This window comes from Eucyclogobius newberryi, unplaced genomic scaffold, assembly GCF_026437365.1.
Source record: "Eucyclogobius newberryi isolate DKJ021-1_F unplaced genomic scaffold, fEucNew1.0.hap1 SCAF_19, whole genome shotgun sequence".
Classification (NCBI taxonomy): Eukaryota; Metazoa; Chordata; class Actinopteri; order Gobiiformes; family Gobiidae; genus Eucyclogobius; species Eucyclogobius newberryi.
In genome coordinates this window covers 14,697,921-14,722,746 of record NW_027315823.1, presented here as the reverse complement: position 1 = coordinate 14,722,746, position 24,826 = coordinate 14,697,921, and the positions used below count along the sequence as shown (strand labels likewise).

At 39.1% G+C, this 24,826-nt stretch overlaps 1 protein-coding gene across 1 annotated transcript in view; it reads left to right on the top strand.

The window, feature by feature from the left end:
* The first annotated feature begins 1,992 nt into the window (after window positions 1-1,992).
* Window positions 1,993-24,826, top strand: part of asic1b (acid-sensing (proton-gated) ion channel 1b) — a 321,452-nt gene continuing 298,618 nt past the window's right edge. The window contains exon 1 of the mRNA XM_072451819.1: window positions 1,993-2,381. Within this exon, the coding sequence (XP_072307920.1) occupies window positions 2,020-2,381 (362 nt within the window). The 5' untranslated portion in view covers window positions 1,993-2,019. The remainder of the gene's footprint in view (window positions 2,382-24,826) is intronic.

Here is a 24,826-nt window from a genome sequence, read left to right as displayed (position 1 = left end):
GGCGTTATAAATGGTTGACAGGTTGTATCTCAGAATTTTAATATTTAACCCATGTACAGATTTAATACATTTAAATGGATTTATTTGATTCATTTACCATTTTGGAGTGTCCTTGGCTCAGTTTAGTTTAGTTTAGTTTCGTCTTTATTTGCAAAGGACCATGTATTTATTATTTTACCTACAAAAGAAAAGATGCACCAGATTTAGCTACTGCTCCATCTGCAGTGCCTGGGCAGGTGAATACACAACAACGGTAATGAAAAGTATACATTTTCTTACAAAACTTCTGATTAAACCCCCCCCCAAAGCTAAACAATAACCGTATTCAAAAACAAGACACATGGCATGAACAATCACCTATTGATTTGGTATTATTTCAGTATAGGTATACATGGAACACAGTATATTCAGTCACATTCTCAGTGTCAAATCCATTTAAAACAACTGACATTAAACGTCTGCAAATGTTGTTACAAACCTTGATAATTAATTCGTTATGTATTCAGAATTAGAATCAGAATCAGAAAAGGTTTATTGCCTTTGTCAATGAACAGATATCACAAACATGAACTTAATTGTCTTGGTGATTCGGTGCAAAACAAAACAATGAACAATGATAAAACAGCCTATATAAGTCAAAAAGAGAAACAATTAAAATCTGCTATAGGATAAAAAAAATAAAAATAGGCTATAAGATTACAAATATAAATAAAAAATAGGCTTACTACACAAATTTACAGTTGAATTTACATATGTCCCGGCTGTATTCCTGTATTTCAACTAAAACATACGGTGTTTATTGACCAGTGTTTGGACCAGGGGAGCTACAAAACACATCGCGTCCCATCATCACTGCTCCTCTTCGGGGGGGAAGATCTGAATTGATCCGCGCGAGCCGTCCACGTCCGCGCCGCGCACAGAGGTGATTCCCACCGGACCCCCGGCGTAGACGGCCCGGCGCTGGCATTTACAAGCCCACCCTTCTGCTCCCATCTTGTCCTTTACACGCGCGTTAAGTGGGTGCCCGACGGCGAAGAAGGAGCGTGAAGAGGCGCCGCAATCAGCCCCGCATTATTGTTGTGGAAGCGGCGGGCGGCAGCGGCGGCGGCGGCGGCGGCGCTGGGGATGGATGCGAGGCAGAGGCGCGCAGAGGCGGCTGTGTGACAGAGAGGGCTCGATGTGTGTGTGCGTGCGTGAGTGTGCGTGAGTGCAGTGTGCGTGTGTGTGTGATGCAGGTGCTGTAGAAGAGCACGGCCGGACCAGTCAGGACCACGGGAAGGCGAGCACTTCCCACAGCGTCCCGTTATTCTAATCCCGGGCTATTTGGCATTCCGCACGTGCTGGAATTACGCGAGAAGGAGCGTCGGTGGTGGTGGGGGTGACACAAAAAAAAGAAAAAGAAAAAGAAAAAGCGGTGTTGGGAGACGTTTAGTGTGTGAAAACGTACGCGCTTTTTTTTTTTTTTTTGTGCGTTTGTAACTGAACAAACCAGCAGCGGAGGTGGGAGTACCGGAGGACCGCTTCTCCAGCCTCCAGTCTCGCAACATCGACGTGTGAGTTTTTTGGTTGTTGTTATATTTTTTAATTTTTTTTTGGAGCGTTATTATCACCAGAAAGAGTGCGAACCCGGAGAGAGGACAACGCTGGCATCTGTCCACGCGCGCTCCAAAAGCAAAGCCGGGGCTATTTATTATGGACGTGTGACCCCAGCTGAGGTACTCTCCAGCACCACCACAACAACACATGCTTATTCATCCTTTTTTTTCCCAACACGAGTGCGTTTTGGGGTGGGGGGGGGGGGGTTATTGTTACCCGTGTAAAATGAGCTGGATGTTTTGATATACATAATACAAAGATATTTGTTTTGGAGGGAGCCAGCTGTCAGTGACGCAACCGCTTTCTCAACCCCAGACTGGAGGGCGTGAACTCCCGGAGCCCCTTCTTTATCCCATTTGCGTAAAATAGCCAAGAGTTTGTCCCACTTCCCCCCGCGCAGTGCGCTCCGTCCCCGGCACCGACATGGATATCAAGGCAGACGCGGAGGAGATGGAGTACAAGCGGCCGGCTCCGATCGAAGTTTTCGCCAGCCGCTCCACGCTGCACGGCATCTCGCACATGTTCACGTACGAGCGGATGTACATCAAGCGCACCCTGTGGATACTCTTCTTCCTGGGCTCGCTGGGGGTGCTGGGCATGGTGTGCGTGGACCGCGTGCAGTTCTACTTCCAGTACCCCCACGTGACCAAGCTGGACGAGGTGGCGGCGGCGCTCATTCGGTTCCCCGCCGTCACCTTCTGCAACCTCAACTCGTTCCGCTTCAGCCGGGTGACGCGCAACGACCTGTACCACGCCGGAGAGCTGCTGGCCTTGCTCAACGGCAGGTGGGTGATGGAAGGATGGGAGGAATTATGGAAGGAAGGATGGAAGAAGGATGGAAGGATGGAAGGATGGAAGGATGGATGGAAGTGCATGAATGGGTGACTTTTGGGCATGTTTGGTGGCGCTGTGGTTGAGTGTGAAACAGCTGATGTGAGGTAAATTATTCCCAGGGTACACAAGTTTAAAGGTGCACTATGTAACTTTTCCAACCACCTTCCACCTGGATTTAACTAGTGATGTAACAAGTCGTAAAAATAGAATGGACAAAGACTTAATTCATAATGAACACTTTTTCAACCACCTTCCACCTCTTGTATATGGATTTAACTAGTGATGTCACAGTGATTAGTCGTAATATAGAATGAACAAAGACTTAATTCATAATGAGCATGTGGTTTATTGAGAATGATCCACAGTTCTAACCGTCTCAAACTGTTTCTCATCCCATCATCAATTAAACATCAATTGCACTCTAGATTGCTTTCATAAGCATAATGCACTTAACATCACTTTCTAGTTGAACATATTTATTTTAATTGTTGAATGTTTGTTGTTTTTAATGTGATGTGGCAAATGTTGCACCGAGTCCAAGACAATTTCCGCCAGGGATAAAAAAGTTTATTTGTATCTTATCTTAATGACTAACTATTTAATTATTCCCCTATGACCCTTAACCAAACCTAGTTACTAAGCCTGACTCATTCTTAATAAACCATCTGTTCATTATAAATTCTTTTTCTGTATCTGCCTCTGTATCTTCCTGCGTTGCACCAATGAAATTTCCCCATGTGGGACAATAAAGGAATATCTTATCTTATCTTATCCTATTAACTCACATGCTCCATTAAGGCTAATTAAGGTGTAGAATAACTACAAATAGTATCTTAGCAAGGATCTTAACGTGTTTGGTGACTTTTACTGTTTGTTTTGATTTTTAGAAAATGTTGCTAACAAAAATGAAACGGCATAAACATCACATGATATAATACAAAAATATTCAGTTTAGTTATTGCTGAAAACATTATTTTTTAATTATGAGCAGGTCGCCTCTTCACAGATCTGACTGTAACTTGTATCTTGGCCTGGTAGTGTCGCCTTCTTGTCTTATGGATAGATACGTTTTATAGTTTTGTTTTTCCAATTAACATTTGACATCATGAGTGTTCACACAGAACTAGGGGCTGTTTTAGCTCCTGCTCAGGGGCAGCCACATGTACAATCCTGCCTTCGTTTGAAAATATTAATTCATTATCAGACTTAGAAAAACTCTATTGATCCTCAAGAGAAATTACTTGCAGTTTATTAAGAAATTACTTGCAGTTTATTAAGAATGCTCCAAAATAGCATCCTTAATAAACTGTAGTGATCATTTACGATAACAGTTATGTTTAAGGTTTTAACGTGCATGGTCAGTGCTCAATAGAAGCAGAATAAATGGGAACAAATACTTTTATTTCCCTTCTCTCACCTACAGTAATCACATGCAAACAGCGAAGACACCAGAAAAGTTACATAGTACACCTTTTTAATATGTAATTTGCTTTAAGATGAGCCATTTTGTACCAACTCAACACACACGCAACACATACATCAAATAAGAAATTAATAATAAATTTGTGCATGTGTGTGTGTGTATATGTAAAAAATAATCAAAACGCATGTGTGTGTGTGTGTACAAAACAAATATACACACACACACACACACACTGCAACACTCCCTGCTCAGTCCAGTGCGGTTAGAACAGCAGCAGACTCTGAAACAGACGCTGTGGATGTTGAATGATGAGTGTTTAGCCTGAGGGAAGCCCATCTGTGAGAATACACCTATCACTGGACCCGTGCATGACAAAGCACTACAGCCATGCAACACTTGCACATGCCGGATCCACTTTACTGAGTTGCAAAACATAAAGAGAGGAAATTGCATTGTTCTTAAAGCAATCTAAAGTACATGAGAGGAATTGCATCAGCCCTTGGTTGCTAAACCGTAGCGATGCTATTGACTCTCGCAATGGGACTGACTGTCCAAATTTAAAGGTGATAGTTGTGTTGTTTTGGCCCTGGAATGTTGGCAGTTCCAACTCAGCTCCATTTACGACATATCAGCACATACAGCACAACCCTTCTGAAAACATATCTAATTGTAATTCTTCTGTCAAGCATTGTGATTGCGATACATTTGCAATTATGTTTCAAAAATAGGATTCTGTTCACATTTAAAGGTTGGGTGACTGACTTTTTGTTTTTTGGGAATGATTATTTTATTTCTAGTCAACCAGGAAATAAGAGCCGAAAGCGGCATTCGTTGGCTCCGCTTGGGTGATCCCCCAAAGCTTCACTTTTCCATCTGAAAAAGCTGTTCTAAAGCTGTTCTAAAGCTGTTCTAAAGCTGTTCTAAAGCTGTTCTAAAGCTGTGCAGCGCCCGAAAATGAATGCATATTAATAGAAAGAGTTTGTTGTGAGCTATGGATGAATTAGATTTAAATACCTACTTCCTCCATTCACAGTTTGAAAATCTGGTACCCCAGCTTTAGGTATAGTGCACAGTGGTCTAATTATTTTGTCCAACGTCCTGCTTTTATAGTTTACTAGTTAGGTACGCCAGCTTTAAAATGTGTAATCTGAACAGAGTGCACGCAGGAGGGTTAACATTCAAATTCATGCATTTAGTTATTTAAAGGGGCTGTACCTGATTTTTTTTCATAATACGTTTTGCCCCAGTACAGATATAAACACTATTATATTTTCAAATTTAAAGTATTATTTTAGGCTTACTACTTTATATTTATTTATTTGTTGGTGCCTGGTGCTCTGATGTTGTTTTCTCAACTGGTTCCTTTGCACTCAGCCTATTGTACATCATTTTTAGTGAGTGTTAGCGAGAGTGTGTGTAGATTGTGTTGTATCGTTTTGTGATGTAAGGCAGTTGTGTGGGATTGTGTTTATTCGACTGTAAAGCACTCAAAATATAATATAGTTTGATTGACAGATTGCTCAATTGGTTGATTTTCTAGTTCACGCTAATGCTGATTTCACATTTTAATTGCATACCTATACCAGCACTGTTTCACACCACACTGCTCATACGCCGCTTATACATTTGATTAAGCAGTCACATCAGAATCCATGTTTATGGCATTACCCTGTGTGGCATGGTGGAATACAAAATAAATCACATTGTAACTTGTGAATTGTCATATGTCTGTGTGTCAGGGCGGTCCAGAGTGGCATTTTTGCACCTGTCTGTGTCTTCTCACTGTTGTTCCACAGAGGCTCAGGCACAGCAGGAGAAAGCTTTTAGAGCCACACTGAACACAGCACACAGCTCCAGGTGACCCAGCCAGCAAACAATACAGTGGCGCTCAAAGTACGTTATTACATTCAAATGATTCATTATTGACAATGGGTTGCATTCATGCCGTGTTGTTGTAACATTCTGGGCTTTTAAACGTTGAGTCGGAGTGGTCAGAATTGTCGGGCAGATGTTTTTGAACCGGCTACGTTTGTGATTATGCTAGAAGAATAAATTGTATTAATGTAGTCAGTCAAGAAATGGGATCGACAGAGTGTTCGTCAACTCAATCGCTGACAAAGGATCAGACACTATTTCGATAAATTGTCTGTGTAGTTAAGGCCAACGCACGCCATGCTGCGCTGCAAAACAGGCACCTCCATTATTTGCTATGAGTCAGCACACACCAGGCTCGCGCTACGATTGGAACTTGTTGAATTCGGATGTGGTGCTGTGACTTAAATCTGCGCTAAGTACCAACAGATCTCTGCTCTGTGACCTCTGTGACCGACAGTAGAGGCTGTAAACTTGGAGGAGACGGATGACAACTGCAGCAGAGGCAGAGACAGCGCCGCCTCCTCTCTCGCTGTTCTCCGTGCAGGACAACTCTCTAAACTCACGATAACCTGTTCAAACCGCCGTCTTTCCTCTGCCCACACAGCCTCACGCCGTCCCAGATAGCAAAAGACGTTGATTCAACGTTGATTTATGGTCAGATTGGTTATTTTTGGTTGACGTTGAAATACCAATGGTTGAAAGAAGGTTGTTAATTCAACATTGTTTTAACCTTGTATTTTAGGGTTAAAATGCCAACATTGATTCAACGTTGTTTCAATGTACATAGACCTGATCATTCTGCAGGTGCAAAAAGAGCGGGAAATCTTAGTCTCACGAGCCTCTTGGCAGTGTCACGCTGCCTGTGCCTCAGTCTAACTCGGACACAGAAGAGCCACATCTACAACACTTGTCTCCAGGAGAACAGCAGTGACACAACTTATGGTGAGTCATCATGATATTTGTATTATTGAGAAGTGAATAGAAATCCCACACAATCATTCGGCTAAAATATTTTGTAAACGCAAGTTTTTATTGATAACCTTGATTGTCTTGTTAGCTAGCGTCTGTTAGCTGCAGCAGCTAACATGTGCAAGCATTTAGCTAGAAAAATGTATTTGTACAACATCAGATAATCATAATCTGTACTTGGGATAAAATATGGGTTGAATAGGCACAGAGTGGACCAATCTATGTGTGTTATGTGGACACGGGGAGTAAACTCGGGGTTGTGCGCCCGCCCTCAGGGGCCGACCATGAGGCTGACCTGCCTCACGGGGTGCGGTGTGGGGACAGGAGCCTCGAGATACGGCAGAGCTTCTGTCTGTGTCAATGCGTCTGGTGGAGAGAACAGCTCATAGAGCAGGTTACCATTACTGTATTGTTTTCTGAAAGTACAAGTACCCTATGCTGGTAGTAATGACAGGGATAGAACAGTCCTGTGATGTAGTTTACCATTTATATTTTATTGCATTAGGTCCTCTAGTTGATTTGGCATAATGTTTACTTTTAAAACATTATGAATTGCCTAAAGTAAAGACCAAATATTGGAAATGTAATGATTAATTTGGCTTTAAAACAAACATTTTATTTTTCTCATCAATATGATTTATTTCTATGCTATTCTAACTTAAATCCATTCATACAACAGTGTAAACAAACGACATGCAAGTTTCTAGGTGAAACTTTTGTGTGGCTTGTTTCTTGAGCTCTGCAGCTGTAAAACCAGTTGTGCTTTGTATTTTTTATTTCCTCATTACTCTGCCATACTTATGATGGTTCTTTTTATTTAGTGGGTAATTATGTTTTATTGTTTATAGATGTACATCAATTAAATACATTTTGTTACACCTGAAAAATGTTTCAGAATAATTATTGCATGTACATTACTAATTTAATTACATCCACTTTCAGGCCGTGGAAATCCCCTTTACATTGAATCAGAAGAGGAATCAGAACCTCAAAGCAAAAGAAAATGTGCAAAGGCTCTTGACATGACCTTTGCCCCCTGACATGACCATTCCAGGTATGTTGTTGTGTCAGTGTTACTGCTGTAATACAGTGTTCCTTTAAATAAATGTATTATTTGTTATTTCAGTGATGCACATATCCACATTCAAATACTGGTAAGTTTTCCCTCAGATACTTACATTTAGTCTCAAATAAAATGCATTCCTCCATTAAAACATGTAATTATTCCCATAGTAACTGGAGAGCTCAGGCTGAACAGCAAAGGCGTGTCACTACAGTGGGAATGGTGAGTCTCTACTTCTTTCTTGGAGAAGGAAATTTTTTCTTGCCCCATATTTTTAACATTTAACATTATTTCAAAGTCTTATTATATAGGGTACATTGTGTATTTTAGAGCCACAGCTATTGATTATTCACTTCTAACAAGTAATCGAGTAATTGGATGATTTTGCTTACATTCCGTAAAACATAAAATCATATTAAATCTCTATTTTCATTTTTTTTTTATAAAAGTTATAATTTATAGAGATAAATAACAAAGAAGGAACTTCTATGTAAAAAAAACATATTTTATTGTTAATTGCACGTATGTCTTCTAAACCGCATCATCTATCTATAGACAGAAACGCCAATCAAAATGTCCATGCTGAGTCAGTCTGATACATTTCTGTCTCTTTGATATCATTTATTAAATTACATTATATCAAAAGATGTTTTCTTAAGGGAATGCTGAGTCCATTGAAAGTAATGCCTCTGCTTTCCATTTAAACCTGTCCACACAAGTGGGGAAAAAAGATTGTAAATTTGGCGAGGAGCAGCCTGTAATCCTGGTTTAGGTCTGCTTTAGTCCTGGTTTAGGTCTGCTTAAGTCCTGGTTTAGGTCTGCTTGAGTCCTGGTTTAGATCTGCTTTAGTCCTGGTTTAGGTCTTCTTAAGTCCTGGTTTGGGTCTGCTTTAGTCCTGGTTTAGGTCTGCTTAAGTCCTGGTTTAGGTCTGCTTGAGTCCTGGTTTAGGTCTGCTTAAGTCCTGGTTTAGGTCTGCTTAAGTCCTGGTTTAGGTCTGCTTAAGTCCTGGTATAGGTCTGCTTGAGTCCTGGTTTAGGTCTGCTTAAGTCCTGGTTTAGGTCTGCTTAAGTCCTGGTTTAGGTCTGCTTGAGTCCTGGTTTAGGTCTGCTTGAGTCCTGGTTTAGGTCTGCTTAAGTCCTGGTTTAGGTCTGCTTGAGTTCTGGTTTAGGTCTGCTTTAGTCCTGGTTTAGGTCTGCTTTAGTCCTGGTTTAGGTCTGCTTAAGTCCTGGTTTAGGTCTGCTTAAGTCCTGGTTTAGGTCTGCTTTAGTCCTGGTTTGGGTCTGCTTTAGTCCTGGTTTGGGTCTGCTTTAGTCCTGGTTTAGGTCTGCTTTAGTCCTGGTTTAGGTCTGCTTTAGTCCTGGTTTAGGTCTGCTTTAGTCCTGGTTTAGATCTGCTTTAGTCCTGGTTTAGGTCTGCTTGAGTCCTGGTTTAGATCTAATCTAATGCAGGAGGAGAGGGCTGGACAGGCACAGATTCACAGAGGTGCAGATCTGATCAGTTTTTTTGCTTTGCAGTTTTATCTGCATTTAGCAGTACAAATAATGTTTTTAGGTAACTTAAAATGCCTTTGATATCTGCAATATATTTTCAAATCATTGTCAAGTGAAATAACTAAATTCTAAAGGCTGGTTAAATGTGATTTACAACTTACACAAGATCTAAGTAAATGAAACATGAACTCAGATAATGAAATCCTCATGCAACAGGCCAAAACTCACTGCTTTAAGCCTTCATTTTGTGCTTCATAATATGTATTTTGTCATGGTAAAGCTCCAAAGAGAGCGAGAACCACCAGAACCACTATTTTGATTTGTTCTGTTTTTCCCTCCTCAGCGGCTGCACGTCAGTCTGAACACGTCAGTCTGAACACGTCAGTCTGAACACGTCAGTCTGAACACGTCAGTCTGAACGCACGTCGCTGGATCTTGTGTTCAGTAAAGTAGTGATGAAGTGACTGCGCTATGCACCAGACCACAAGGATGGTTTAAAAAGGAAAAACTTTAAAAAGGACTAGAGCTGGAAAACAGGTATTTAACCAAAAAAACAATTATGAGTTTATTAAGGAATAGGTTTATGTTTCAATGCTAACATATATGTATTTTTTTCTTTTACAGTTTTGTATTATTGTTGCATTGATATTGTACCTTGCCTAAAAAATTGTTAAATGCAATAAAATTCCTCAAAAGGTAAAATAATTGTCATTAATTTGTTTTAATGGACTACTAACAATAATGTAAGATGTTTATTTTTTGTTCAAGTTTTTTTTATAGGCATTTTAAATTTAAACAACTTTTTGAAACAACTTTTAATTGAAATTTCAACGCTGTTTCAACGTTGATATCTGACATTGAATCAACAACATGTTGCTCGTGTTGATCAGCATTGAAATAGCATTGATATTAACGCCTATGTGTACATTGAAACAACATCAGATCAACAATCATTTTCAACATTGTTTCAACGTTGAAATTTCAATTCTGTATCAACCTCACATCAACATTGATTCAACGTTGAATTAACGTTGAATCAATGTTGATACAGAATTGAAATTTCAACGTTGAAACAATGTTGAAAATGATTGTTGATCTGATGTTGTTTTAATGTACACATAGGCGTTAATATCAATGCTATTTCAATGCTGATCAACACGAGCAACATGTTGTTGATTCAACGAAGAGCCTGATGGAACATATAACGTTGATTCAACGTCATTTTGCTATCTGGGGTGGCTCTCTTGTCCGTAATCTGTGTTGAGTGTGTGTTGATGCGTGTGCTTGACATGCTGCGTGACGTTGTGCATTGGCCTTCAAATAGCACCAGCTTATCTACTTTTATTATTATTATCACAGATTTCTACTGTGAACATATTTTCTCAGTTGGCGATGTTTAGATTCACACCAAATCCACACCTCATCAGATCCTTGTCTGATTTCTGGAGTTATCATTAGGGCTAACCTGGCTCACGCCGGATTGATGTGTGTGTCACTTTAAAGTGAGTTTTACACATGAATAAATCTGGAAAGTCACTCGACGAAATCCGTCAGGAAAATGTGTGACATTAAGTGAAATAAATCAAGCTTGATTTAGTGCCCGCCTACTGTAATTTGTGCTTAACCAATCACAGCAATGACTCATAATGGCATTTTCAAAGTGTGCTTTGGATGTAACAAGCGTCACTACTGCTCACATTGGATTGTATGGGATGTTCAGAGAAGTTAACATGTCGGTGAATGACTGTTGCCATTTTTGTGAAAGTGGGTGAACTTTGGTGAGCTGGTTTTTTGAACTGAATTACTTACCACTGATGTATGTATGTCAAGTGAACTTTGACAACTCCAAGTAGGTTTTCCTGATACACTTAAGATGCAAGCATGTTCTTCTACTTCATATTCAGTAACCAAGACTCTGGGCTGCTGAAGACTAGCTGCATTTACCATTGAGGACGTGGCCAGGGGCGCTAGGATTCCTGGGCCCCTTGAAAACCAATTTCTATGTTTGTGAACTCACAAAAATTACAAGAATTCATCTTGCTGGCCAGGGTACATTGGGGCTGCAAAATTTGGGAAAAAATATCTAAGTGTGATTTTTCTGTCAAGTATTATGATTTTTGCTTTAATAATAATAAGATTCAGTTCAAAGTTTATACACACATTGAAAAAAAACTTAGCATTATGAAAACTTAATAAACCAATCAAGAAAAAAAAATCAGAACATATTTGTTTGATTAAGATATTATGAATTATGAAATGTTACCAAAAACTGCAGAATTTGCGATTTATCAATTGCATCCATTCATATTGCGATTTCAATTTGATTGCAATTAATCTTGCAGACAGTAACAGTTCCATACGCTGGAGTCGTCTCATTTCTTTCTGATTGTTCACACCTGTGCAGCTTTTGGTAAACCTAATTACCAAAGATAATTATGCAAAGAAGCACAAACTCATGTGGCAAAGACAACAATGCAAGAGAAAATGTTAAAGATTGATGTTAAAGATCCAAATTTGAGGTGTTCATACGTTGTTAACCGATTAACCATAAGACATTTTGCCCGGTTTGCTTGTTTTCTACTTCTAGTTGCACAATTGCACAACCAGATGGCGCTCACCTGCCCTCACACATGTGTCACGTCTTATTCTGAGTGAAGAAGTTTGATGAAACTCCAAAACAATGGATTTATCTCATAAAGACTTATCAAACCTGCGAGGAACTGCAGTATTTATAGACTCATTTTAATCCCACATGGTTTATTTAACATGGATTTCACGTCTGTGGAGAAAACTGAATGGATTATTAAGATGTGTTTGCTTCAGATGGAAAACTTTCGATCATTACCTGCACAAGCTAAGGTAAGCGGCTAATGTTAGTGACTTTATAACGTGACTCTTGAATAAAGAGTGCTTTATTCATAATCATTGCAGCAGTGCGTCAACATAACGTTAAAGGAGCTTTTATTCAGCCGTGTTGTGCACAGGTTAAAGACCTGTCAGTGCTCAGCGTTTACTCTTGTAATGCAACCTATTATGACTTGTACCGGAAGAACAAATACAACACAACAAAAGAGCACTGCGTTGACGTAACCGGTTAAACGACGATTGACCACAGCGGCTCCACCTGTCGGTAAAATTACTCCACTAATTAACTCATTTATCTGATGCAAACTTACCAAAAAACAGATTGGATCATCTTATTATTAGTTAACAAATTTCTCCTGGCCATGTAAATGTACCCAGGGATCAACAGAATTCAAAATAAGACAGTATTTGACAACAACAGTGTCAAATTATTAAAAGTACAAGTTTAATGGAATGTAACTGTACAGAAATAGGATGTGAGTTTAGTTACCATTTGTTGCAGTCAAACAGAATGATGGAGGCCACTGCATTTACACCTAACATATGGCTCTGACGGATGAACCCATTAGTCTTCTAAAGGATGACATTGGATTTCTTGTCTCAATTTCCACTTTCTCTTGTTACATTCAATCACTTTGGACTCTTATGAAGCATGCCATTTTGAAAAATAAGTTCAGGAGCTAATGGAAAAAAATGTTGTGCAGAGAGCATGTTTGTTGTTTATCTTTATTTTGTCCTTTTATCTTTATTTGCTGTTGCCCCCACTGTTACTACCACTAAAAGTAATCAAAAATCACTACTCTTGCACTACGACATACTGCGAGTTTAAAATATTTTGAATAGAATTTTTGAATGTGAATTTTTTTCCCTTCCATGTAGTTTGAGAAGAGTTTACGAAATGTACCATAAACACAGCTCTTAGGGTCAAAATTAGACTGTTGTGTACTGTCTGCATCTTTTTAGCTATTTCTGTTGTTACCAATGGCACGATCACCCAACTTTGCTGTGGCCTCTGAAAGTTGTGCGGGGGGAAAAAAAGTAAATTTTCAAGTAAATAAAAGGTGTAAAAAGCTTATGTAACTAATTCCGGTGATTACCGTATTTTTCGGACTATAAGTCGCACCAGCCAAAAAATGCATAATAGAGAAGAAAAAAACATAAGTTGCACTGGAGTATGAAATAAGGTTTCAAGTGTGAAAATAACAAATAATATCACATAAGTCGCTCCGGAGTATAAGTATATAAGTATAAATATAAGTATAAGTTGCACCCCGGCTAAAACTATGAAAAAAGGTGCGACTTATAGTCCGGAAAATACGGTACTGAGGATGCTATGAATGCGTTAGGAAAGTGAAGGATAAGTTTGAACCTGAACTAGTTTTGTTTTTAACGTGTATCGTACTAGTATATCGTTTGGCGATATCCATTCTGTAACAGTATAACAGCTGCGGCTCCATGTTACTCGTGCCGTGTATTTTTAGCATATCGATCAGGAGCTTAGTGTATACTTAAATATCCTCTCGATGGGACAAATTAGAATGGCATAAATTCAATGTCTCATTTCCAGGCTGCGTGTATAGTATAGGGCTGCGACTGCTCTGTGTGCGTCCCCATGGCAGCCAGAGTGTAGCTGGGGGCTGTTGTATTAGCCGCATATTTTCACGGCTCCTTCCATATAAGTCGGCCTGTATGCGTAATTCCTCCGACTGACATTTGGGGCTGCTGCCATGTATTGCAATGATATATTGCGGCTATTGACGAGTAAAGCAGACGACACGGACAATATTGGGATCGCGTCAGTTGTTAGATATCGAGTTGTTGTGTCTTACCATCTCATTCATGTTTTGAGAACCTCAAGGGGTATGCACGATTCTAACGGACTACGGTTAGAGAATACCTACTCTTAGCAGACAAATTGTACGGTCAAGCCAGGACGCGATATCAAATGCGGCGGCTAGCTGTTTCATAAAGTCTTTTGAAGTACTGTCTTGTCCTTAAATATATAACAGAGCTTTCTTAAAGTTAATCTGGATTACCTGTTAATAAACCTCTGCAACAACTGATATCATATAAATGCCAATGTCACCAAACTCTCCAAACTCTAACAAGAAGATTGTCAGTTTTTATGTTCTCCTTGAATCCGGGCGGTTTCCCTTTGAGTTACTCCGGTTCCCAAATCAACATAAAACATGCAGTTGCTCCTCCGGTTAGCCACTCCTGACAAATATAAGCTACTATCTAAGATCTGAAGCTGGGTCCTTGTGCGCTGCACTACGGTCGCTCACTGCACCTGACAGTTTGCCCCATCGGCAGTGAAGGATAGATCCCATGCAGGAGAAAAGCGAAGGCTATAGATAACTGGGTCAGAGCGTCCCCAAAACTGCAGCTTGTGTTGGGTCTGCAGTGGTCCGATTATATCAGAAGTGGACATAAAAAGTGACAGTGATGATGAACCTTCCACAAGTGTCTCAGTCTGGCCGTTTTATACTGTCCTTTGTGTCCTTCTGCAAGAAACGTAACCCACAATATGAACGTGTGCTGTGACTGTGGTGGCTGCTGTGGATTCAATTCAATTGGTCAATATTGTTTTCTTTTTTTCTTTTAGACACTTAATAATAAACTATAACATATGCAGTATATTGTCATGATATAATGTGTTAATTGTAAACCGTAACATTCATCTTCATAGTGACATTTGTCTTTGTCATGTTTTTATTTGTCAAAAATAGTTACATGACATTGTAGAACCCTTCACTTGAGTCTTAGTTTTTCCAAATCATCACAACTAAGTACAGGGACGTGGCGGGGATAGGGGGTAGGTGAAAACAGGAATTTTATGAGCACTCGATCCTCAGTTAACAGGACAATACAGGATTAACTCAAACGTGCAGGAATCAAAACAGCTTTGAGGAAACAAATAATGAAGAAGAACAGTTGTACCAAGATTAAAAACACATTAAGTCATCATCTTTAATAAGTCATATTTGACCACTGACAGTACTATTTAAAAATAAACATAATCTTCACGACTATATTCTTGTAACAAATACTCCAATACTTTTTGGCAGGACCTAAGTATCGTCGAAATCCTATGGGTAGGATTCATCTTGAATATGAATTGCACAGACATAACTCCTACAGAAGATGCATCCCGGGAGGTTTTATTGATTTTCTGTGACAGACCTTTGAGCCTAAAACAGAGTGTGAAGTCAGATTAACAGCACTTGACATTTGCCTGATGGCTGTTCCCACGTCACATGAATCATGCTCGTACAAAAATCAGCTGCACAAACAGGTGGAGCCAGCGCCTGGGGAGAGAGACACCAAACGGAGCCAAAGTCAAAATAAAATATCACTTTCAAATAATTTCTGGATACGATGATTGATCGCTGTGTGCGTGCTTGTTTTTTACTCTCTCCAGGACGTGGCAGTGTTGGTATAGAAAGAAAAAAAACGTAATGAGAAAAGCATTGAGATAAATGTTGCGTCAGACGTTTGCATTTAATAGATTGAAGCAAATGGTCTATGCTCTGATGGCTGCGATGCATTTGTCTTTCTATCAGTGAAGCACATTAGATTTATTTTTGATACAATGTTTACTTTATGCTAAAGTTCAGTAAAGCTTCATAGAAGTTCTTGCCGGTCCAATTGTAGAGTGGGGGAGGTGTATATTCCGCATCAGAAACTTTGAAATCAGAATAATCCTAATGGCGACTGCAGTTTTTGACGGACAAGACATCAAAAAGCATTCAAACAGTTTTTCTTTGTCTGTGCTTTTACATGTGGAAATAATCAGCTCTAAAGGTAACATAGCACACTCCTCTCATTTTTATCTTCTGCTGTGTTATTCTGACTCGAAATTGGATTTAAAAATCGGCGGTTCCTGTCTGACGTTGCCTTTATGACATACAATCAGCAGGACATACACACCAGGAAAACAAGATAACTGGCCTAGTACAATTGGAAAAACGGGGAGCATTATCTAGGTGTGTCCTAAGGTCCCTACGACACAGCTGGAGAAGTCTGTGTGTACTCGTAATCCTGCTGCATGTAACTGTGCAGTCCAATAACACGAGGAGCAGACGAGAGTAGGTGTTTAACTGCACATGGTAAGAAACAGCCAAGAAGCGTTTAAATGTGTACTCACTCTTTTTAGATCAGTGGAGATGACGGTACCTCCACGCCAGACTAGCAAAGTAAAGTAGTAGTAAGTAAAAATGACTGGAGCTTGTCTGTGCTTTTGCTGATCCTTATGTCTGAAAATCAAATGCTCAGCGTGAATGAGATTTATTAGCAATTGTAGTTGACAAAGTTTCAGTGCTATTGCTAAATTAGAAGCACTGTATATTCTTCAGCTCTTTTGTTTACCGGTAATATAATACACAGCGGTATGATTGGACATGAAGGACCACGTTTAAAAGTACACTGATTTTAAAACTATAAGCCGCTACTTTTCCCCACACTTTGAACCCTGCGGCCGATACGACGGTGCGGCTAATTTATAGATTTCCACTGGCCACTGGGGGGCACTCTTGCAGGAAGCGCAAGCGTTTGACACACTATAGAAGAAGACGTCAGTGGACACACTCTTCAGGGGACTGTATGGTCTTTGTATGTTGAGCTTCAAAATGCTGTGTGTTTCATTACAATCCGACTCATATCGAGGAACTGAATCTCGACGCGGCTGAACACAAAGACACATGTGGAGCGCGGACATGCGATATACTGAATTTGAACTCATTTGAAGTTAGTAATTTACAAAACATAACATAAGCAGGGACCATTATGTAGACAGTTGACAACAGGCGTGACTTCCTGTGACTTTGCTGAGTTTAGACGAAGAGACGACTGCAGTGAAGCAATTAACTTGCTCTGTCTGGTAAGCTGGCTGAGGAACATGTCTCTATCCTTCTGTAATTAGCACTGTTTGTTAATCTACACAGTGGTCGCTCTGATTAACGCTCGCTCCATCTCCATCGCTCTTCCTCGGCCCCTGCCTTAGCGATCGCTGCCAGAGGACACAACCCATAAATCTACACACAAACAGTAAGAGGTAGAAGTCAAAATTGTTGTTTGTTCGTGACAGCCTTCCCGAATTACAAAAAGTACGGAGCGATAAGAGCCGAAAGGGAAAAACAAAGTAATTGGAAGGCTAAGGTTGAGATAAAAGTACTTGAAGCTGGCTTGCAGGCTTAAAATGAATCATTGATTGGGTTGAAGTTCATTGGTATGCCACTGGTGTGGGAGGGTTCGTTAGAAAATGACAAGTGATGATTTGAAATGTAAAAGTTAATACAAGTTAGGAAAGTATTCAAGCATTAATAGATACCACATCTTCTATTTCAGGCAAAGAACTTGCTCAAGAATGTGATATAGACCAACCTAAAACTAATTTCCCTGAATAAAACAAAAAATGACTGCATTTATATTTTTTATTTTATTTTGGTTTGAAGCCAAGTGAGGTTAGGAGCTATAAAGTCAGTGAAGCCTGCCTGCAAGGTAGGCGTATACATTTAAATATCCCTGAGAATTTTTCATCTGTTTTTGTTATCCAATGCTTCTATAGAGCTCCAGAACCCATGTGACCGTCTTTGCTTTAGGACGCAATATTGTACAGGGGAGAGATGGCGGTAATGAGTGGCAACGAGCCTGAAGTTTGACTTTGGAGTTTATCTTTGTCATTAAATTACCCCCAAAAACTAAAACATCATTTAAAAAATACATTTATAACCTATTTAATTTGAGGCTTGATTCACCACTAGCCCGTTCAGTTGCAAACATTCACTTCTTCGTAAATCTGGTGCTTTGTAAGTCTTGGTTTTCTTCAGCAATTTGTGCATCCCAGTAGCAACAATAATGCACAATGTTAAATTGTGTGTACATTTGTTTACTTCACATGCCAGTGAGGAGTTTGGTGCATGTGCTGCGACATCAGCCGGAGGTCTATTGGGTCTATTGTCATGGATTCTGCAGGTTTTAAGCTCTAGTTTTTAACAGAACTTTCCCCCTGCTGCCTGCATGTTTTAGGGCAATGGGTCTGAAAATGTGGACACTAATTATTCTGGTATATTTGTGCACTGAAATCCATGTGTCAATCATAACACCTTTTTTCACCATTAAAAAATAAATAAAAATGCACTAAATCGCCAGCCAAGAGCCCAATACTCAATTCCACTTTAGCTAAATAATCATTCATTTGTGTTTTCTGTGAATAGTCACACTCGGCTGTGCGTAACATTAAGAGTTAACCGCTTACTGTGCTAGTCTAAACCTTCAGGTCAGCTTTTAGAAATCACTCAGGCAAAACATACGCTTATAACAAATTTTACCACAAGGCTCCTGAGTTTGCGAACATAAAGATCACAAAGATTGTAAAATGTCCTGACTACAGTGTGTTTTTCATCTCAGTCTTGGTGTTAAAAGTGCATGGAAGCAGATTTTCACATTTAGTTTAAATTGCCGTCATCCCTCGACTGTCTCCTTCGAAAGTGCCGTAATAGGTGCAGCGTAATTAAAAAAGCCACTATCAAATCTCTAATGCGAAATAATTAAGATCACGTGTTACAAAGGACAAAGCACAAACTATAATCGTTATATTCGAATTAAACTTGTAGTATTTTATTCCTAGAGTCTGCTGAAGATGCTTTTCTTGTGAAGGGAAATGGAACACTGTCTCATACAATCATTCATTAGATTTTTTTCTTTTTCCTTTTGATTGATTAATAATACTAAAAAAATATAAAAAAAAATATATACAATAAAATACAATACAATACAATAATAAAATAAGATAAAATAAAATAAAACAAAATAAAATAAAATAAAAAAGCCTAAACATTGGGGTGGGTGGGAGTGATCTCACTAAACATATGGCCAATCAGAGAATCACAGGATCAAATCTCACTTCCCCCACATTGGTGACACTTAAGGCTTATTTATGCTGGATACGCATGGAGGCTTCTGTTTGTCATTTGGTCCGTCTCCTCAGGGCTTGTGGATGCATAGCAATGGAGCTGAACATGTGCTGATCCCTGGGGACAGTAGTCAGCACCGCAGCAACTGTGGAAGCTCAGGATTTTCAAAAAGTGACTAGAACACGCTGCAAAACCAAATAAACACTTCTCTCACCTTGTTTTCTTGACTCTTTTTCAACTAAAGCCTCCATGTTTGTTTTTCTTGTCGCTCCATTTCTTTGTTCTGGTCATTTCTCGTTCATTTACCTTCGAGCGCGCACCGGTAATGATGATCAAAATGACGCGAGGCTTTGAAGCACAGTTTGATCGAAAAAGTTGTGCCAAATGAACCATAAAGAGCGCAGTAGACAGGGTAAAATAAACAAATATAAATGTCCTGCTTTTTTTTAACCACTCCCTTTCCATAGACTAAATTCAACTTACTTTGATCTCCAAAACACAGCTCCTCATTCGAGTGACACCCATCTGTCTGTATTTCCTAACCTTTATCTCGAGGATGCAAACTTCTCCAGATGCTCTCTTTTCTGTTTGCATCTCCGTGAGGAAAATGAAAGTGCTTGTGGCCCATAATCCAATTTAGACCCCCTCACCCTGCATCGTGAGCTGTCTGTGATTGCTTTAGGGAGCAGTGGAGGGACAATATTAAAAAAATCTGCTCTGTATTATTGCGATTGTACGCGGCGCCGCTAAAGCTCTAAGACACTGGGACCTTAGTAAGTGCTCTCCTGGCAGCTTGTGTTGCTCGGAAAATACACAATTCAATTAAGTTTAGAAAGCCACAACAAGCTGCGTCGTCCAATTAGAGTAAAGCATGACAATGTAGAAATGAGCTCCCTCGGTGTTAAATGCACAGCTTTTTATTCCCAGTGCAGTGCTGGTTTGAAAGAGGAGTCAAGGAAGCTATTTTTGTTAAAAAAGAAAGACCTTCTTTAAACAGAAATGGAGGGCTAAGGTTTAATCTTCCTGTTATTTATAATGGGTTACTGAACCCCTGGAAAGGTAGAGGACCAGGACAAGGACATTCAGATGCTAATCAGGTACTCAGGGTGGTTGAGCCAGGGTCTCACAAAGACAAAGAGGATTCTAATAGCCCATTAAGATTCTGAATAGGCTAGCTCGGTAGATACAAGGGGGGAGTTTCTGTTGAAACAAAAAACTCCTTCTACTTCAGGAAGGCTCCTCCCAATGGGCGGGTCTTACCACAGAACAGTATTAATATCGGAGTTCCCGATCTAAATTCTTTTATTGACAATGACTCTTGGATGAGAGTCGAAACGTCTAATTTTTCAAACTGTGTCCAGATGACTACAACTGAACCATGTATGAATATGATTTTTTTTACAAAAATTAACCAATGGAGCTGGCATAGAGCAGGCTTCATATAGAGTGTATTTACAACAGTAAATCACATGTTTCATTATTGCTATTTTGCAATGACTAAATTGTTGACAATTATTTTTAAAAGTGTATTAAGTTGTGATTAATTGATTACTAGTTCTAGCCCTAACATTATAATGATCTTTTATGTGATTATTTTTCATTTATTAAGACTGTGGCAGGTGAAACTAAAAATAAGGTCAGACATTTCTCCTAATCATTATTCAATTTGTCCATTTTAAAATTCACTGTTGTTTTTCCTCTCCCATTTTATGAATCCAATAATATTTGAGCAAATCTTTGACCACTGGTTGGTGTACATATTCTAATTTGTGATGGCTTTTTTCCTGCTGCCAAGAGTCAATTCCAAATTGTAAGTGTCGAGCACATGTCATTATTTTGTAAGGAATGCTTTGAGTTGTGCTTCAAAATAAAATGTAGAGAGCATTATTGTGTTGTGTGGACTTTGACACACAAATGGGAGAGGGAGGACAGGTGCAGTGAGGTGTCAGTCCTTCTGAGGGTTATAACAAAACACAGAATCTTGTTAGTTTGTTTTCTCTCACTCTTTCAGAAGCTTCACAGAAACATATACTGGTACTTTAGACATCGAAGTTGAAATCTCGTGTTGTTGTGGCCGTTATCTGGGTCAGTTCGAGGTATGAAAAAAAAAGAAAATTAACTGCATCAACAATTCATATTTTTATCTTTGCTTCTTGTTCTCTGTTTGTTTCTCTGGTTCACAAAGGCTACTCGATTATAAAAAGAAAACAACAATAAAAATCACAACTGAAATCATGATCGTTTTTTTTAAACAATTATTGATGTACTGTAACGTGCAGAATTATTATCATTTGTAAAGTTCTCGATCTAAATTCTTTTATTGACAATGACTCTTGGATGAGAGTCAAAGTCTATTTTTTCAAACTGAGTCCAGATGACTACAACTGAAGCTTTTTCTACTATCATTTGTAAAGATTGCAAATTTATGGTGGCATAATTTTAACTATAATAGAAATGTGATTCATTGTGAAGTGTTGGCCTGTTTGAATTAATAGAACCTGTCCTATAAAACAATTGAATTAAGCTCACCAAGTTAAGTTCATTTTGTGTTTTGAGTCGTCTTATTCAAATGCTCTCTTTATTTACAAATGTATTTACGAGCAAATGCATTTCGGCTGCTTCCAATAATCTTGGTTTGGGACTTTCATTCAACATCCTTTCATTACAAGTTGTTGTTTGACGTTTTCCTCACCGGCTGTGAAAAAGATGTCTCATAATCCTTATAGGAATAATAAAACAGCCGTCTCTGTCAAACAAGCGTTGCATGACAATTCCTCACTCTCCTCTCAGTTATGGGAATACAAAGCAAGACTCAGCTATGTCGACAGCCTCGGAGCATAACTGTCAGTCATTTTTGGCCAAATTTATGGTTTGGTCTCGTTCTAATCTCTAGACCCGGCTGCATCTGTTGGTGTTTTTGTGGCTATTCTCAGCCAATAGGAGGCTATTTACAGCAAAAAACACAAACTTCCTGAGTCCTCCTCTTTACTTAGACTGTTTATGCGCTATACAAACACACGTGTCTTTTAGGAGTATTACATTTACATATAAGCTTTTATCTTCTATTTGTCTGGTGAAGTTATTTCAGATTATTTCTACATTCTTTGCTCTAAACATTTTTATGATGTGGTCTCACTTTTTACATCAAATGTCTGTGTTTAAGTGAAGGGAACCAATGGAAATGGTCATCAATTATTACCATATCAACATCTGATTAACATTTAATGTACAATCAAATTTATACAACTATGTGCAAGTATTTTTTACCAAATGCTAATAGAAAAGGATTCAAAATGTCTAATCGCTATTTAGAAATGTATAATATAAGTCCACCATGGTTTAATAAAGAAAATCACACATTTGTATTGTTAATTATTCATAAAACGGACATTTGATTTGAGGACATGCCCAGTTTAGGCTCTCTTTGATTTTACATGGTGTAAAAAAAGTGTAAACAGTCGGCAACAGCTCTTCACCCGTGAGACAAAATAATCTTACAATTAATTATTTATATTTAAAACATTGAAATAAATATTTACTTCACTTTTTGGTCTTCAATAAGAAACAGAAGAATTCAAGTCATTTTTTCCCCAGTTGTACATCATGACTGTTGTTAACTGTACTTGTTGGCAATGCTAATAGAACTCGCTATGACAGTAGAATCATTAATGCAATGCAAAAATAATGTTTTGATTTCATGCAAAATGTTTTTCCACTTCTTCAAAAACCTTTAGAAATGAAATGCCTCATAAGAAAAATGCCATGAGGCGAACGTATTGCCACAAATAACCTTTTGTAAAGAATGTACTGTAGCTAATTAATTATTCGGTAACCAATACTCTAGCCGAGGATTACCATATATTCCCTCTTCGCTGAAACATAACACAAGTTGCATATTAACTCTCCTCACCAATCAAATTAATGCAATCATTCATTTATTATTCAATGCTCTTCTTACATTTGTCTTACCACCGGGGGACTTCATCTTGTCCACCACCACTGACAAAGCACGACCTTGTTAATACGTTGAGGAAAAGTCCAGATTTAACACCAATTATATCTTGAAATCGGCCATATATTTGTCAGGAATAACTGTCAGACGGCACAAAGTCATCTGGATTTATAGAGAAAGGAGGAACAGTAGCTTTGTCTTCAGACTAGTGATCATTTTTTTATGTTTGCAATTGTAAATCGAGCTGTGCAAGATTATTACAGCTGGAAAGGAGGCTTATAATATTCCGATGTGCTCCAATTTGCATTCATTTTGAGAACTGGATAAAAGTTTGCTACGCCTGTGATTCTCAAAATGTTCACTGCGTTTACCAATTGTTCAGTGCTGATTAGTAATGAACAAGCGATGTGAAAAAGTTAATATCTTCACCACAACATACTTTGAATCATTCTGCGGAGATACTTTTGTTTTATTGTTTTTATTTGCGTGAAAGTCTGACATGACCAGTGTTGGGCCGATCCCGTCGTTAAACGTTTTGGCTCGGTCACAGAACAGGTCTAATGCCTTGGCCTTCTTGTCTTGGATCACTTTAGTTTCCTCTTCTGTTGCGTCTTCATCTGAGCTTCTAGTCTAGTTCTTCCATCACAGATCAGGGCTCTTCGCTGTCCTCCATTTTGTTCTCTCTGGTGGTGTCCCGGGGCTGTTCGGATGTGGTTTCACTTCCACTTCAGAGTTGGTGTTTTCTTTCTGCTCCTTTGTGTGGGCAGCCTCTGTTGGGGACTCTCCATGCTGTCCTGCTTTTCCTTCAAGGCATATTTTCCTCCAGTATCTGTTTGGAAAGTCAGCCAAAAAAGACATCCATGTTCAGGATGAAACCCTCTACCTGTCTGACTGCATGGGTTCTTTCTACACAGGCATGTTTCAGAGACAGAAACATCCGTGCAGCCTCGTCTTTCTGAAGGACCCAGACTTTTCCTTTTCCTCATTATCTCAGCCTTATTCCTATCCTAGTCTTTCATGTTGTTGGCCTTGTATTGAGCAATCAACTTCTTCCCTTTTCTCTCTTTGAGCCAGGCTTTTTCTTTGACCTCCTGCTCCATTTCTCTCTGTTGGTCTGTTGGCTCTTTTATCTCATTGCAGGCCTCTTCTCTCTTTTTTTCACCCAACCAGACTTTTTGTTAGGCCTGCCACTGCTCTTTCTTTTGGTAGGCTTTCTCTTTGGCCCCTTCCAAGGTCGTCTCCTCTCTCCTCATTGGCCTCCTTCTTTCCAGGAACAAGGTATTTTCTTTCACTGCTCCGCTCTCTCCTGGTCCTCCAACTCCTAATGAAGTAGTATCTTGGATTACAGGAAGCAGAGGACTTAGACCAGGGATGTCCAAACTATGGCCCAGAGCCAAATACAGCCTCCTACTAAATTAATTCAATTGTATAAATACATCTATTAATATAAAACCTGCACATAGTTCATGTAACGTTACAGACAGATACATGCTTTGCTGTTTTCAATCTGTATAGAAGAAGTCCAAGTTGAAAGAATAAGTTACTCATGTAAGGTAATGGTTTATCAATTTCCTCTGCAACATTCTTAACAATGTCCATACCTATATCATTAATGTCACATGATGTAATATTATTACATTTTCTAATAAACTTCCTTCTCAGTCGTAGGGGTGACAAACATTTAATAAGTTTCCTACATTAACTAAACAAACATTGAAGCTATCTACAATTTTGTCTCTGTCCCTTATGATTGTATTATTCTTCACAAAATACTGCACAATCTGCTTCTTCTTCTTCTTCTTCTTCTTCTTCTTCTTCTTCTTCTTCTTCTTCTTCTTCTTCTTC